This window comes from Ranitomeya variabilis, chromosome 1, assembly GCF_051348905.1.
Source record: "Ranitomeya variabilis isolate aRanVar5 chromosome 1, aRanVar5.hap1, whole genome shotgun sequence".
Lineage (NCBI taxonomy): Eukaryota > Metazoa > Chordata > Amphibia > Anura > Dendrobatidae > Ranitomeya > Ranitomeya variabilis.
Genome location: NC_135232.1, coordinates 945,880,609 through 945,893,913, shown reverse-complemented (window position 1 = coordinate 945,893,913; position 13,305 = coordinate 945,880,609). Strand labels below are relative to the sequence as shown.

Here is a 13,305-nt window from a genome sequence, read left to right as displayed (position 1 = left end):
ACGACTGCGTTATAAACTGTAGTGAAACACTTGGGGGTTCAAAGCTGTCAAAACACATCTAGATAAGTTCCTTGGGGGGGTCTAGTTTCCAAAATGATGTAACTTGGGGGGGGTTTCTACTGTTTAAGTGCATCAAGGGCTCTGCAAATGCAACGTGACGCCTGCAGACCAATCCGTCTAAGTCTGCATTCCAAATGGCGCTCCTTCCCTTCCGAGCTCTGCCATGCGCCCAAACGGTGGTTCCCCCCCACATATGGGGTATCGGCGTACTCGGGACAAATTGGACAACAACTTTTGGGGTCCAATTTCTCCTGTTGCCTTTGGAAAAATGCAAAACTGGGGGCTAAGAAATAATTTTTGTGGAAAAAAAAATGATTTTTTATTTTCACGGCTCTGCGTTAAAAACTGTAGTGAAACACTTGGGGGTTCAAAGCTGTCAAAACACATCTAGATAAGTTCCTTAGTGGGTCTACTTTCCAAAATGGTGTCACCTGTGGGGTTTTCAATGTTTAGGCCCATCAGGGGCTCTCTAAACGTGACATGGCGTCCCATCTCAATTCCAGTCAATTTTGCATTGAAAAGTCAAACGGCGCTCCTTCCCTTCCGAGCTCTGCCATGTACCCAAACAGTGGTTTACCCCCACATATGGGGTATCAGCGCACTCAGAACAAATTGTGCAACAACGTTTGGCGTCTATTTTCTCCTGTTACCCTTGGTAAAATAAAACAAATTGGAGCTGAAGTAAATTTTTTGTGAAAAAAAGTTAATTTTTTTTTTAAACATTCCAAAAATTCCTGTAAAACGTGAAGGGTTAATAAACTTCTTAAATGTGGTTTTGAGCACCTTGAGGGGTGCAGTCTTAAGATTGGTGTCACACTTGGTTATTTTCTATCATATAGACCCCTCAAAATGACTTAAAATGTGATGTCCCTAAAAAATATTGGTGTTGTAAAAATGAGAAATTGCTGGTCAAATTTTAACCCTTATAACTCCCTAACAAAAAAAAAATTTGGTTCCAAAATTGTGCTGGTGTAAAGTAGACATGTGGGAAAAAAACAATGTCAGAATCACCGGGATCCGTTGAAGCGTTCCAGAGTTATAACCTCATAAAGGGACAGTGGTCAGAATTGTAAAAATTGGCCCGGTCATTAACGTGCAAACCACCCTTGGGGCTTAAGGAGTTAATCACCTGCAAAGAATGATTTCAGCATCTTGTGCAATGCTAAGGAAATCTTGAAAACACGTATGGTTTGAGGCCCTCGAGGAATGCAGTTTGAGACCCCTGGTAGAGTAGAGTGAATATAGTCAGCACTATACTTGCACGGTGATTGTTGTCTGTTTATTATTTTCATAGATTTTACTTTATCAAAAAAATATACCAGGGTTTCTTTTTGCTTTTCAAAGTTGAGTGGAAGGAAAAAGTGTGGGACAAAAAGATGCACAAGCAACCGCGATAACCGCAGCTGTGAAAGGATTGTGAAGAACAGGCCATTAAAAAATTTGGGGGAGATTCACAAGGAGTGGACTGCTGCTGGAGTCATTGCTTCAAGAGCCACCACACACAGACGTATCCAGGACGTGGGCTACAAGTGTTGCATTCCTTGTCTCAAGCCACTCATGACTAATAGACAACGCCAGAAGCGTCTTACCTGGGCCAAGGAGAAAAAGAACTGGACTGTTGCTCAGTGGTCCAAGGTGGTGTTTTCAGATGAAAGTAAATTTTGCATTTCATTTATAAATCAAGGTCCCAGAGTCTGAAGTGGAGAGACGGACGATCCAAGCTGCTGGAGGTCTAGTGTGAAGTTTCCACGATCGGTGATGGTTTGGGGAGCCTTGTCATGTGCTGGTATAAGTCCACTGTGTTTAATCAAGACCAAAGTCAGTGCAGCCATCTATCAGGAAATTTTAGTGCACTTCATGTTTCCCTCTGCCAAATAGCTTTTATAGATGCAGGACTTGGCACCTGTCCACACTAACAAAAGTACCAATTCCTGGTTTAAAAACAACAGTATCAGTGTGCTTGATTGGCCAGCAAACTCGCCTGACCTAAACCCCTTAGAGAATCTATGGGGTATTGTCAAGAGGAAGATGAGAGACACCAGACCCAACAATACAGACGAGCTGAAGGCTGCTATCAAAGCAACCTGAGCTTCCATAACACCTCAGCAGTGTCACAGGCTTTTCGCCTTCATGCCCCGCCACATTGATGCAGTAATTGATGCAAAAGGAGCCCCGACCAAGTATTGAGTGCATTTACTGAACATACAATCAGTAGGCCAACATTTCAGATTTTAAAATAATTTTTCAAGCTGGTGTTATAGTATACTAATTTACTGACATAATGACTTTTGCGTTTTAATTGGCTGTAAGCCATAATCATCAACATTAACAGAAATAAACACTTGAAATACATTACTCTGTATTGACCCTGTATAATGTTTCACTTTTTGTGTTAAAGAACTTAAAGGGAACCTGTCACCCAGTTTTTTCAGTATGAGAAAATGGCCGCGGGATTCCGCGCGTGCGCAGATGGAGATCGCAGGGGCCATTTTCCTGAAGCCCCGGGAAGCAGAGCACTCCATCTGCGCATGCGTGGCCTCAGGAAGATGGCCGCCCCCACCGATAACCCTCTGAATAACACAGATCGCGCACTTTTTTTGCCGTTGTGCAGTGCATTCGGCTGTTGCGCATGCGCAAAACACTACGCCAATGCCGGGAAGATAAGCAAGAAGTGGGGGAGAAACAGCCATTTCACCACGCCCTTTTGACCAGACCAGCGCGATTGACAGGCGAAAACAGCGACATTTGTAAGGTATTTCGGCAGCATAGGTGGGGAATTGGGACAAAAAATACACTATTGTAAAGCACAGCTCCGGTTCAGGTATTTTTATCTCATACTGAAAAAAACGGGGTGACAGGTTCCCTTGAAATAAGTTAACTTTTTGATGACATTATAATTTTGTGAGAAGCACCTATAAATCTACACTACAGAAATTTCCTGAAGAAAACCGGAAATTTTCTGCAAGAAATCCGCATTTTTTTTTTTGCGTTTTTTTAGCATTTTGCAAGTGTAATTAGCTTGCAGAATGCTAAAGTTTTCCAAGTGATCTGTAGCATCGCTTGGAAAACTGACTGACAGGTTGGTCACACTTGTCAAACATACTGTTTGACAAGTGTGACCAACTTTTTACTATAGATGCTGCTTATGCAGCATCAATAGTAATAAGATATGTTAAAAATAATAAAAAAATGGTTATACTCACCCTCTGCAGACAGCCGATCTCCTCAGCGGCGACCGTTCCTATAGATGGTGTGTGTGTGCAGGACCTTCGATGACGTTGCGGTCACGTGAGCGGTCACATGAGCAGTCACGCGACCAATCACAAGACAGCGACGTCATCGCAGGTCCTTCACCACACCATCTATAGGAACGGAAGCGGCAGCGTGCACCGCTGAGAAGCGGGGAGACTCCGGGGGCCATCGAAGGTGAGTATATGACTATTTTTTATTTTAATCCTTTATTTTGACCAATTATATGGTGCCCAGTCTGTGGAGGAGAGTCTCCTCTCCTCCACCCTGGGTTCCAACCGCACATGATCCGCTTACTTGGTGTGCACAGCCCCGTGCGGGAAGTAAGCAGATCAATGCACTCCTAGGTGTGCGGAATCCCCGCAATTCCGCATATTTAATGAACATGTTGCTTTTTTTTCCGCGATGCGATTTTTTTCGCGGAAAAAAATGCAACATTTGCACAAGAAATGCGGAATACACTTAAAATAATGGGAGGCATATGTAAGCGTTGTTTTCGCGTTTTTTTTCACGTTTTTATAGCGAAAAAACGTGAAAAATACTGAACGTGTGCACATGGCCAAACCATCCAGTAGTTACAGCAGGTACCGTAATCTATATTTGGAGGTAAAGAAATGAGTATGTTCTTCTCCATTCCAATAAACCACAATTTCTGCTTCTTTTTCCATGTATTTAATCATAACATTAAACAGTATTCTAGCTGTAATGTTTGAACTTCCCTTTTCTTTTTCTCAGTGCTGGGTTCACGTGGGCACATGATTAGACTGGTTGTCTTATCACAGACAATTGTTGGACTCCTGCACATGGCAGAGGTGGTACAACTAAGTAGTATGTTGCCAGCATGTGATTCTTTTGTTATTGGTTGGTAGATGTTCTTATTTCCCCCTAGAAGCAATGCTAGAGAAGAATTCTACAGTATATACAGAAGTCAAAATAGACGCAGGAGGGAGAACCAGTCAACATATAGCAAGCTAATACATAGATAAGTATCACATTAATTGATATAGATATAGCAGACCTGGTAGCCACCTGTGTCAAAACAATCTAGTGAAACCACTAGGAAAGCAGAAGACCACGTGCATCAGATATGGACCAAAGCAGTGGAGAAAAGATGATGACAGAGAATTTTTTCAATGTATATATCTTTTATTTTAGTGGTAAAAACAGAAAACCAAAAAATTAATAAAAATAGAATAATATTAAAAGTGTATACGTATTAATCACGGGCACATATCAAGCGCCGCTTACCACACAGGACACTGCAGATATATATCTTTGGCTGCTTCAGGTGGACATTTACATTCCATTAGTGTAGGATTTTCAATAAAACCTCTCTCTACCAAAGTACTGTGTATACTATAAGAAGCGATCACGTGATAAAGGCTCAGGTTGAGCCGAAACGTTGTATAAAGATCGCATAAACTGTATATTCTGTTCCGCTCCCAGATTGTGTATACAATAAATTTCCATTATAATTTATGCTACTTTAGAGTGTGCGGTGAATCTTAAATCTTGCTACAGTTGAGACCTTTGGTCTATTACACCAGCACCTCGCCAAAGGCTGAGTGCACACCATTATATTTCCTTGCTTGGTGAGAAGACAGTGGAGACCGATCTCTTGGACTAGCCGCCATATCCTGGCTGCCCAGCTAGACTGAGTGATTTTCCCTCTACACACAGGGAGCAACATGTCAGTCACCTAGGTGTCAAGGAGATACCAGTGGGGATATGCCTCTTGGGATAGCCACCTTGTCTCCGGTTGTCCAGTTAGACTGACTGGTCTTCCTAATACACAAAGGGAGTGACATGTAAGGAGATCCCAGTGGGGACATGCTTCTTGGTCTAGCCGTTCTGTCTGAAGTTAACTTTAAGCAATGTTTTTCTCTGTAATGCCCCAATGTTTCGGAGTTAAATATAGATCGGTCTCTGATTCATGCTGCCTATGGTTCGGCCAGCATGAATCGGCTAACAGGTTCCCTTTAAAAGTACCATAACATACCTTACTACTACTAGGGCATAATGCATCCTAGCCATAATTCCTTGCTGTTGTATGCTACAATAATAGCATAACATAATATTACATGACATATAAAAAGGTAATTAATATGAATTGTGATATTTGCAGCGTAATAGCATGCCTTGGGTTACTAGGTAGGTGGTATCTCTGCTGCAACTGGGTCAACAGTAACCCATATTTTTGTCAGAAGGCTAAACGTGTGTTGGCGTGTTTCACCACCTCAGGGTCTGTATGGATAATCTGACTACTATTTTGCATATCTGATTGACAATGTTAAGTTGACAACCAGTATGGTTTCCTAATGTCTGCATATACTTTTATTCCTTCCCTTGCTGAATGTGTGACTTGGTAGACAAGAACTGTTAATATAAGAACTCGTCATTGATTGTCTTGAGAAAGGAAAAAAAATCCAATCTACATTAATATTCCATCACTTAACCACAGACCATGTGCTTTACGGTCATGACCTTGAAAACTTTGCTTTTATGATTGGCTCATATTTCCTAGTGAAGAAATTTATGATCTTCCTTGTTGCACTGAATGAGTCTAATTGAGTCGATGCCTGAACAGTACTCTACACATTTCAGAATTCTTCCATATGCCGACTTACAATCACTCTAACTGCTGGAGTGCGTCCCAGGAAACTGGTGATAATCAGAGGCATAGCTAGGGTTTTGGTTCAAGGGGGCGAAGCTTCTGAGTGGGCCCCTAACCAGGTAACCTTCATTACAATGAGTGACGTGCCCTAATAGTGGAGGAGAACCTCAGCAGATACTGAAGATAATCTCTATATAAAGACCAACATGGATATTACCGCCATATGGTCAGTTCTACAGAACATGTAACAGATCACAGCACAGTTACAGATGATGACTTACCCCTGACGTCCTTTATGATGGAATCGTTCATTTTTCCCATCTTTTCCTTCTGTCCCAGACCGACACGACAACTTCTTGCAGCCAGGACCCGTCTGCAGAGAATACAACAAAGACACATTTCACTTCTCATATTCCAGCCCCATCTCCATCTATTTCCAACCTGCACAAACTCCTCATCCTGCTGATACCCCAATACTGAGCCGCTGCTGCCGTATGTGTCCCTATTACTACACCTGCTGTGTGGCATTATGTGCCTTCTAGATTCTAAAGCACCCCTCTGGAATATAGTAATGTCGAGTGCAAGTGCCCTAGAAAACAGTGCCCATATTCTGCCCCCTAGAAAGTAATAATGCCCTGTATGCCCCTTTGATAGTAACAGTAACCTGAGTTCCCCTATATAGTGCCCACTTTACATTTAATAATGTCCCGAGTCTCCCCCCTGTACAGCTCCCCTATACACAGTATGATGCTCTCTTATACACAGTATAATGCCCCTCACTGTATAGTACCACCCACACTGTATACTGACCCCTTAGTAGCCCTGATGGCTCCAACACTGTATGATGGCCCCTTCACTGTAATCTCCACACTTTACGATGGCCCCCTCACTGTAATGTCCACACTGTATGATGCACCCATAGATAGCCTCCATATAGTATAATGCACCAAAGTCCTAAAGGTAGTATAATGCACTCCCCATAAGCCTCCATATAGTATAATGCACTCCCCATAGGCCTACTAGGCAGCACCCCCATAGGCAGACCCTGTAGTATGACAGCCCCCCCCCATAGGCAGATCCTGTAATATAAGGCAGCACCCCTATAGGCAGATCCTGTAGTATAAGACAGCCCCCCCATAGGCAGACTCTGTAGTATAAGACAGCCCCCCATAGGCAGACCCTGTAGTAAAAGGCAGCACCCCTATAGGCAGACCCTGTAGTATAAGGCAGCACCCATAAAAAATAAATACCTCTCTCCCTCTGCAGCTCTGAGTGCCCGCTCATCTCCTGACAGCGGGTGCCGGCTAGTGACATCATCGCGCCCCCTGTCAGTGTCCGCGTCGGTGACGTGCGTTATGCTCCTCCCATCAATGCAACCAGCTGTATCGGCTAAATGCCGGTACAGCTGATCTTCCAATGATGGGCGGGGGGCCCACTGCTGGCATCGGGGCCCTGCCTGCTTGTGGGCCCCATGGCCGGGCAGCAGAGCCGGGAGATCGATTCTCCCTGCTCTGCAGCAGAATGTAATTGTATCGGCGCGCTGTGCACGCCAATATAGTTACGGTGTAGCTCCGGGAGGGCCACCTCAGAGCACCGGGCCCAGGGCGCTCACACCCTCTGCACCCCGGTAGCTACGCTACTGGTGATAATAGTTGTATATGTCCGATGTAGAAACCATTCTTTTAGGTGCATACAGGTCCATAGTGAATGCAGATGTTTAGTTTATTTAGTACTATTTACATCATTCCTTCATAAACTTTGGATTGGGGCCCAGTTTTGTATTGGTACTTGGACCCACCAGTGAATTCTCCAGTATTCCGATAGACCGATCCAACCTTGTCTTTCTTCAATGCCAGATATTAAACTACTGTCTCTTCCCAAAATTCCTTGTTTTGTAACTTAAAAAAAAAATGAAACAAAAAACACATTAAGGAAGTAAGTTGAGTGATTTTCTGAAACATTTCTGACCCCACAGACAAACTTTTGGACAAATTTTAGTAAATTTTCCAAACCTTAGTCATAGATCTAGTTAGGCATGTCTCTAAATAGTGATGGCGAGAAGAGATCAACAAGGAAGTTCTTGGAGGTTTGACGAGTTGTATGAAAGATTAGACCTGTGTCCGCTTTCTTCCAGTAACGACACAAATGTTGTCCATCAGCTCGGTCTGATATATAAGCCCAGCCCCGTCCTCTTTATTTTTATGGGAACCCTATTTGTGATAATTACCGAGATTTGACGTATAAACTAGACTGCAAAGCAAAATGTTACACTTCAAAAAGAATATTAACAAAAGATTAAGCCTGTTGCTTGTTCTCTGGTCTTCATTCCTTGAGCTACATTCGATAAGCCTTTTTCTCTGACCCAGTGATCTAGTCATTCCAGTGATCTGGCTATTGTCCAAGTCTCTAAGATCATTCATTACACTTGCCCATTTTCCCTGCATTCAACACATTGGCTTCCAGGATAGACTGTTCACTTGCCGCCTCATCAGTAGTGCAGCTAGTCCAGGGGCTGAGAGCGCAGCAGTCTAAAAAACACTCCCAACCACTGCGACCTACATTGTCAAATAATCATCCGCTGTGGTGTTCTGTGCAATAAAGTTATTGAGCTCCGCTTTGTCAACTCAGTTGCTGCCTATGCAGAGCATAGCAGACAAGCTGAGTCACTGGCTGCTGCTCTGTGCACATTCAGCTTCGATATACAAAGTGCAATAGCCAATGATAGTCAGCTCATCTTCTGCGCTCTGCAATTGAGCTGAGCTCAAAATGGGTTCAGTGTGCAGAGCACAGCAGCCGATGATGATTTGACTGCTGCGCTCTGCAAAGTTAGAGGTTTAAATGGAATCTGTGGACACTTAAAATTTGTAAAGGTACTGCAGGTCAGGGCTGTGTAAAAGCTTTCCAAGCATACCTTATTTGTCTTTAATGTTCTAGTGCTGTGAAATTATTATTTTTTTCTTAGCCAAAATGGCATCACAAGTGCACTGGTGGGCATAACACGGTTCACTTCTACCTACCAGTGGCTCTCCCCTGATTATTGACATTGGAGACAGAGGCTCTGCTGCATTACATTTTCATTGCCAGTCATGAGTGGGGGGCGGCACCGGTGGGGAGAAGAGTGTTACCTTGATCTCATCAAAAAAGCGTAACGCAGAAATGAGTGAACGTAGCACTCACAATGAGTGAATATAGACTAGGGCTTGTTACCATGATGGATTTCCAATGCATTTTTTTTGCTGAATTTTTCAGAAAAAAGTGGGCAATTGTTAGAAAATTGCAGTAAAAAACATCTCAAATGCACGGTGTTCACAGTACATCCATTTCTAAAGATGGATTTTCTGCAAACTTGGTTATAATGGAGCTGGCTACACTTAGTGGAAAAGGGACTTGGTGAGGACGGTGGTGGATTATTCCATCGTGGACTGAAGATTTGTGCGTTATGGAAGTTTATCTTTATAAAGAAAAATTGGAAGTCAACAATGCATGCATATTGAGATCTACGGTATAGAGCGGGTCGTGCAGCAGGACTTTATGATGAGGGTGTGCATATATCGGGGGTCATTATTGAAAGTGTTGAGACTTCCTCCAGCCCTCACATCTATAGGCCTTCTGTATGATTGCACAGCCAGAATTTTTGGTCCTTGCTTTGAAGTCCATTTTCCATTTGAAGACCTTTCTGACATTGAGGTGAAACCACAAGTTTATCGAGCACACTAGTGATGAGTGCACGTGCTCAGATAAGGTAATAAATGCTAATAGAGTATCTTAGGCGTGCTCGAAAAATATGTCCGAGTTCCCGCAACTGCGTGTGTGCTGGCTGTTCTACAGCCACAACACATGCAGGGATTGGATTGCCTAACAAACAGACAATCCCTGCTTGTGTTGCAGCTGTCGAGTAGCCGCAACATAATTTTCAAGCACTCCGAAGTCACTCTTGTTAGCCATGAGCGTTCTCAGATAATACCTTACCCGATCACGTTCGCTCATCACTAGCGCACACGACATGCCGAAGAAAGAATGCTATACATCAAATGATTACTTGTCTACGGTAACAACCGCGTAGACAAATCTCATCACTTGTGCCATCATAGTTGTATATATAAAAACTAAGTGGATGGTTTATTTTTCAGGTTTGTTGGTCGGGACCCTGGATGTGGTTTTGGATTCCAGTGCCAGGGTAGCCCCTTACCGAATCCTTTATCAGACCCCGGACTCTCTTGCTTGCTGGACCATTGCTTGTGGTAAGAAACTTGGCGCGTTACATGAAAGATTCATTTTTAGAGGTTATAAGACTGATGGTTATTTGACTTTGCCTGATACTGTGCCCACTGTAAAAGCGTATGTTTTATTATCCGTTCTTCTAACCTCATTCACACAACCGGGTTTTCAGTCTGAGTGGTGTTCGTGAAAAAAATGGACGTTACTCAATAGGACTGTTCAGATGACATCTTTCTTTTCACCATTTTTCTTTTTGTATGTGCGTGTGGAAAAAATTGCAGCATGTTCTAGTATTATCACACCGTATTTCAGATGAGACCATATAACATCTGATTTTTATGGATACATTACAATTCTTCAGCATAAAAAATTGAATTTGGTCTTCTAAATTATAATACCTGCTAGAGTATAAAAACGGATGTTATATGGATGACCATACAGATGGAAAATTGTCCGATTAATCTGGATGAATTTATTTATTTTTTTTTAAATGTGCGAGTGAACTTAACCATGTAAAATAAAGCTGACGTTATGGGAATCAGTTGTAAAATAGAAAGTGGACAGCAATTAAACAGTGAGTGTAACCCAGCCTAACGGCAATCAATGCTTCCTATCCCTTCATAAGCTATTGATGCAGATGCTACAATTCCATTAAAGGCGTTACGGTCAAAATATATATTGAAGACTTATCCTAAGAATAGTTAATCGATCGGATCATTGTGGGTGGATACCTTGCAATCCCACCGATGAGCAGTTATAAGCTTTAGCATATTTATTATTTATTTATTTATTGGGTGGGTGTACACATTGGACAAAAAATAGGGGCTGTTCTGAGGTACCCTGCAGCGGCCACTACCTGCTGCATGGAGCTAATAGAGGTAATGTCGGGGGCGTTATGGATCCTGCATGTCCAGTTTTGGATCTCCCATCCTTTTGTTGCCAGCGAGATAAGCTGCCACAAGAGGAGTCTGGCAGTAGCTCTCTTGTAGTGAATACAGTATCACTCAGAAAAGCATGTGCTACTTTTTAGGGTTTGCTCACATTTGCGTATAAATCCGGCGATTGTAATGCAAGAAAAAAATCACTTTGCATTTGCACCAATGTTATGCAATGGAGTGTTCATTGGGAGTTTTTTTGTCTCCGCTGGAATTGGGCTGAGGAAAAAATCACAGCATGCTGCGTATAATGGCCAAGACTCGCTAGGGTAAGTCAATGGGTGCGAGAAAAAAAATTGCACAGCTCACAGACCGTGCGTGTGCCATATGAGTTTTACGCTCAAATCTCAATTGAAACCTGACATTTCATCAGCCAAGTACAGTAAATTCACAGCCAGAACTGTCAGAATGGAATAGATAGAAAGATAATATATTTAATCAGTGCTTTGCGTGTGTAGTTTTCTGTACTTGTATTTAGCTAATATATAAATAAATGGCATGAGGTTTAATAATCAGCTAAGGGAAAGCAGACAGCAGTGAGCTGGCCTTATTAGAATGGGAAGGGTCAAATAAACAAGGAGTTTCCCAGCCTATTAATATCAGCTCACAACTGTCTGCTTAGCCTTTACTGGTTATTAAAAAGGGGGCCCAAAAAAATGACATAGCATTGGATAGCATAGCAAAGGCTAAGCGGAGAACTGCAGACTTATATTAACAGGCTGGGAAGATAATTGGGAGAAGTAGTCTGTGTTGTTGCCCATGGACGCGGCGGCTCCTCTGACTCTTGACCCTGGGGTTCCCTTAAGAGTAGTACATGAGTTTAAATATCTGGGCATCGTGGTTTCGGACTAAATAGAGGACTATATGCAGCTCAACCTGACTCCTTTGCTTGGGAAGTTCCAGCAGAAGATTGGGGCCTGGAAGAAGCTCTTTCTGTCGGTCGCAGGCAGAGCCAATTTGATCAAAATGATACTTATGCCTCAGCTCCTCTACATATTGCATAATGCTCCAGTGTGGCTACCTCAGAGTAAATTTTATAGGATCAATACTCTATTTAGGGATTTAATCTGGAAGGGTGGACGGGCGCGCATCAAATTGGAACATCTGCAAAGGGCAAAGGATGAGGGTGGTCTGGCGGTCCCCAATCCATGGATTTACTATGTAGCATCTCAATGCCAGCACATGGTAGGAATAATCATTGAACACGCGGTAGGGAAGGGCCCATTGTTGGCCAGTCTTGAAGCAGGTAGATTCAGAATTAACCCCCAAAAATTCCCAACAATAGCTATGATGGGGAAAGTATGGCAGAAAATTAAGCAATGGAGGGGAGTAACGGAATTTACGAGATATACGCCAATTTGGTTTGAACCTAGGTTGGCAGAGCTCATGAGATTGCGGGGGTTCGGTCAGTGGAGGCGCATTGGCATTTGGTTCGTGTCTCAGTTGCTTGATGGGGATGTTATTAAAACATTTGAGACACTTAGGACTGAGTTTCCTTTAACCCAGAAGTCATTCTTTCAGTACCTGCAGTTGAGACATGCCCTAAACTGTCAAAATGAGGTGTCGCGCATAAATCTGCAGTCAGATAGCTTGTTGAATCTTATTGGGCCTCGGAGGAGTACGAGGGGGATCATTACCTTGATGTACAGGGGTCTGATGGATACCTTTTTATTGAAGCATCCGTTAAGGATTGGGTGGCGGATGTGGGCCCCATGTCGGAGTCCCAGTGGGAGTCCATACTTCAATATATCCCCAGGGCTTCCCTGAGTGAGGCTAAGAGGGTGTCACAGTTATACCTGGTGTATAGGGTGTACAGGACCCCGGCATGGATGAGGAAGGCAGGACTGAGAGGTGACTCAGAATGTCCCAGGTGTGGTCAGGAAGGCGCTGATCTGCTACATATGATGTGGTCGTGTGCTCGCCTACAACCCTTTTGGGTGAAGGTGCTTAACTTGATCCAGGAGGTGACAGGAGTAGATGTGGTGTGTAACCCGCTGACTTGCCTTTTGGGCTGTGTGGATGATATTGCTACGGATGAATGTGGAATCCTGACTATTGCAAGATTGTTGTATGCTGCGAGAGCTTATCGCAATGCATTGGTTGGATGAAAAACGGCCAGGGAAAAAGGAATTTATCAACAAGATAAATTTTATTGTAGAAAGAAACATATACAGTAAGAGGTCAGAATACAAAATTTGAAAATGTGTGGGGTGGATGGATGGATTACCC

The 13,305-nt window shown here is 43.1% G+C and overlaps 1 protein-coding gene across 4 annotated transcripts in view; it reads left to right on the top strand.

The window, feature by feature from the left end:
- Positions 1-13,305, top strand: part of TBC1D9 (TBC1 domain family member 9) — a 113,569-nt gene that overhangs the window by 33,255 nt on the left and 67,009 nt on the right. For all 4 annotated transcript variants that reach the window (XM_077279238.1, XM_077279236.1, XM_077279235.1 and 1 more), the window contains exon 2: positions 10,054-10,164. In XM_077279238.1, coding sequence (XP_077135353.1) covers positions 10,054-10,164 — 111 coding nt within the window. The remainder of the gene's footprint in view (positions 1-10,053; positions 10,165-13,305) is intronic.